General features: G+C 40.6%; 1 protein-coding gene across 1 annotated transcript in view; it reads left to right on the forward strand.

The window, feature by feature from the left end:
• The window catches only part of LOC119407516 (paired box protein Pax-5), a 77,827-nt gene that overhangs the window by 43,305 nt on the left and 29,989 nt on the right, over positions 1-4,533 (forward strand). The window contains exon 2 of the mRNA XM_037674340.1: positions 1,437-1,537. Coding sequence (XP_037530268.1) covers positions 1,437-1,537 — 101 coding nt within the window. The remainder of the gene's footprint in view (positions 1-1,436; positions 1,538-4,533) is intronic.

The raw sequence follows: 4,533 nt of genomic DNA on the forward strand, positions 1-4,533 counted from the left end.
CTTCTGCTATATATACAAGATACATGCTTATATATGTAAATTTATTGAACTATTGTTCATGAAAAATATGAAAACAGAAAATGTGGTTTAGTACAGTTGTACAGTCTGATGTTATTTTGGAATAAATAGTAATTTAACCTTGGCAAGGATTTTTCCACATTTTAAAGTGATGTTCTGTGAAATAGTTATCAATAGATAGAATCATGTCAGCCTCATAGAGTATGACAAAAAGAGCAGAAGTCTTCCTGCAGGCTAGGCTAAAGGCTTGGCTTAACAAGGGCCTGTTTGATATTGTATTTTAGGCTCTGCCAAGTCTTCTCAAAATTGTCAGAGTCATGGTAAAGAATACTCTTATGGGCCACATATACCAACAAGAGAGACACAGGAGATTGGCCGAAAAGAGTTTCGAATTGATTTACAAAAACTCAGTTATCAACGTTTTTTATGCACCGTCATGTTGGATTACAAAGTGGATGAAATTAAACTAGTTTTCATTATCGTCATAGATGTTTAAGCTGAGATAGAGCAAACAGTTTCCTGCTGATCGGAAATCACCCTGATTTATTAACTAAACTCAGGAGAAACATAGATTATTATTTGCCTGAAAGGGGTTAGAGATTACAAAACCTCTTAGAGTTACTTTGCTTTCTGTTCACTACATTACTCTGCTCTTTGTTTAAGACCAAAGCCTGCCACAAATGAATCTGTATTTTCAGAAAAATATAGATATTTGAAGTCTCTTACTCTTCACCTGTCTGTCATCCCTCCCCACACACACACACACACACTGACCTCCTGGACTAAAATAGGCTCTCAGGAACAGTTTGGAGCAATGAATTGACTCTATATCGGGGGATTTTCACCCTCATCCCCTTTTCTCTTTATATTTTTCTCTCTTTTCTAATCATTTGTGGGCTGCGACTCCTCAGAGTTCTTATAATTGTCTCGTTCAGTCCCTCAGCCTTGCAATAACTGCAGGATACGAGAGCTCACCGTCTAATACTGATACTGAGGCTATATATATTTGTGTGTATGTGCGTGTACGGGTGATACGACAAGCACGGCAGCGAGCTGTGTTTATATGAGAGGAGGGAGTGTACTTTTGAGAGATCAAGAAGGAGAGACGGTGAAAACCCAGTAATAGATTGCATTTGTATACCGTTTTCTCAGAGACTCCACTATCTATGAAGTCACTCAATTCCAAATCAGTTCCCTGGAGTCGTTTCAAGTCCACTAACTTCTTTCTCCACATCTGTCTTAGAGATTTTTATTATCAACCTTTGCCTCCAATCCTGCGTTCAGCCCTCTGGTACCATCCATTTAATTTTCCCCTCCGCTACATCAGCCAGACACACAGTTCTTTTTATTTCAAATTACTTCCTCACAAATAAAAACTCCAGCTGCAGCTTTTCTGACATCACTTCCCTTCTGTGCAGGGTTGCAGGAGTCACCGCTGGCTAACGGACATGGCCACGGCGGGCGGGACTTCCTCAGGAAGCAGATGAGAGGGGAGCTGTTCTCGCCGCAGCAGATCGAGGTATTGGACCGCCTCTTTGACAGACAGCCATCATGTCCAATCCAATCCACCACTGAGCTCTATGTGAGCCCTGACTCTGGCAAGGTAAGGGCGAGGCATTGGGCAGGCTCGGCTCAGACAGACTCATGGGGACAAAGCTAAAAGATGCTGACATGACTGTCATGTGCAATACACATGAGAAGTTCTGCTCGCATCAATTTCACCTCACGTTATAATGTTTATGGCAACATCATGGACCAAAGTCTTGTTTGGTCACTAAAGCCTGATTTATCGTTAATTCTACAGCTTAAGAAATAAATTTATGTTTGTAGCTCCTTCAGTAAACACTGCAGCCTCACTGAGTCGCTGTACCAACAGATTTAGTCCACTCAAAGCAAAACAGTTTCATATGTTGAGCTGTTGTTGATTTGACCTGGTCTCTGTTTGGAGAAAAGGCTCACGTCTAACTGGACTGATGAGCTAACAGCTAGTCCGAGTGCATCAAAAGACCAAGGTGAGCGGTTGCCGTCTTAAAACAACTTCAACTTTTTTTTTTTTTCAGTTTTAGTGTGAAAAAAAAACCTTCAACCTCAAAGATTTGAAGATGCTTCATGCAAATGCTATTTTATAAATCTTTACATTGCATTCAATTTGGCATTACATGACAAATACATGTTGGTTATTTACAACCACAAAAGCAACCGCAGCTAGCAGTAGCACGTCCGATACAGCCTGATGGGTACTTTCATCATGAGTATCTAAGGGTTTCTGTCAAAACTGGCAGCAGTGCAGCGGTTTATAAAACAACATTTGCATAAACTGCTGAGAAAAAGATTGAAGTTATTTGACTCAACTCAGACCAGCCATTAGCTCATCAGAGGACTCTATTTCCTAAAATGGAGATGGTATAAAAATTAGCTTCAACAATTGAGCAAACAATTGTTCATAACCTTTTCTAAAGAAAGGGGCTTTAAAATATTTTTGGATAATCTTCTTACGCATTAAACACACAATCAACAAAAATGAATTCAGGTACAGTGGACACATTCTTCTTCTTTTTTGTTCTGTTGTTCCCTCAGGGGTCGCCACAGCGAGTCATCCTCCGTCTCACTCTGTCCTCACTCCAACTCCATGTCCTCTCTAACTGCATCTTTGTCTTTTTCTTGGCAGTTGCATTTCTAACATCCTTCTACCAATATACCCACTGTCCCTCCTCTGGACATGTCCAAACCACTGTCCCTCCTTTGGACATGTCCAAACCATCTCAGTCTGGCCTCTCTAACTTTATCTCCCATTTGTTCAACCTGAGCTGTACCTCTGATGATCGCATTCCTAATCTTCTCCATCCTTGTCACTCCTAAGGAGAACCTTAGCATCTTCATTTCTGCTACTTCCAGTTCTTTCTCCTGTCTTTTTGTCCATGTCTCTGTCTTCAGACCATACAACATAGCTGGTCTCACCACTGTTTTCCTTCGACCTTTGCGGACACCCTTTTGCCACAAATCACTCCTGAAACTTTTCTCCATCCACTCCATCCTGCCTGGACTCTCTTCTTCACCTCTTTACCACACTCCCCATGTTCGTGGACAGTGGACCCCAAGTACTTGAAGTCCTGCACCTTAGTGACCTCTGCTCCTTGTAGCCTCACTGTTGCACCTCCTCCCTCTCATTCACATGTACTCTGTCTTACTTTCATTCCTCTTCTTTCAAGTGCATACCTCCACCTCTCCAAGTTCTCTTCCACCTGTTCCCTGCTCTCATCACAGGTCACAATGTAACACGACACTAAACCCATAAAATCAGAAACTGAAAGGCTTTTTCACTCTTTACCTATCAGTTTACTACTGGGATAAATTCAAAATGGGTAGACAACATATTTAGCTTTTAACTAGTAGAAAATAAGTGTTGTAGACCAAAAACAAACCATAAGACACGAGTGAATGATAACCAAATAAATAACCAATACTACAGAATGACAGCAGACTTTTTATTATTAAAAATGGAAATATTTGACTCGCACTGATACAAATTGTTTACCTTTCTTGGGTTATGAAGAAAAAAAAACACAGAGAAACTGAGACATATTTACGGTTGAACAATTTATCTTTTTAATGTCTGTATCAGAAATGTTACATGTAAACCAGTGATGGTGCAGTGCTGAAGCTGACTAATCTCAGTAGACTTAACTTTATCAGAAACGTTTAAAACACATTCACGAACAGATCAATCAACTCATGGTGTCTGCAAGTCAAATATAATCTGTTGCTTCGTCTTTGCTTTCAGTTAAAAGCCTGCCTGCTATGCCTTGCCATGCCACGTCCATGTTAACAACATTCACCATGTTGCACAATAAAATGCACAACTCTACATTCATCCCCATTATTTACTTTCCTGCGGCTCATTGGCTGACTGCTCTGAAAATGTAACCATCAAGTTGTGTTTTCTCGTTTGGCCCGATGCACCGCTGTGACTTCCTGCGCTCTTATAGACCCTCAGATGAGACGCAGTCAGTCGAGTTTATCGACGCTCCTATAATCCTGACACACTGCGGGGGTTAATGAGTATATTGACCCGCCATTCAATATGACCTCACTTCCTGCTGCTTGGTGGACAGTGATGGAGCTATCTGCATGCTGAAGCACGTGGAAATGAGCTGCAAATGTGTGTGTGCTTGTGAGAACCGGTGTTCATGTCTAAATTGACCTCCAGGCCAGTTTGAACAGTAAAAAAATGTCAGTCTGAGTGGAATGGACAGGTGTAAGAGGTACTCTGAATATCAAAATGACAGCACACTATTGTTGGTATTCTGTTTATCTTTTCTCTGATGTTTTCTTCATGTAGCTTGCCACTCAGTAATAAAGGTATAGTTCAGAACTTTTGAAGTGGTGTTCTGTGGAAAGAAATGTGCATGTAATATCTTACCTGTTGTAGGCAGTTCAATTGATCTCTGTTTGGAGGACGATAAGATAAGATAAGATAAGATAAGATAAGATAAGATAAGATAAGATAAGATAAGA

The sequence above is a fragment of the Nematolebias whitei genome, chromosome 3 (assembly GCF_014905685.2).
Source record: "Nematolebias whitei isolate Nwh7 chromosome 3, NemWhi1, whole genome shotgun sequence".
Lineage (NCBI taxonomy): Eukaryota > Metazoa > Chordata > Actinopteri > Cyprinodontiformes > Rivulidae > Nematolebias > Nematolebias whitei.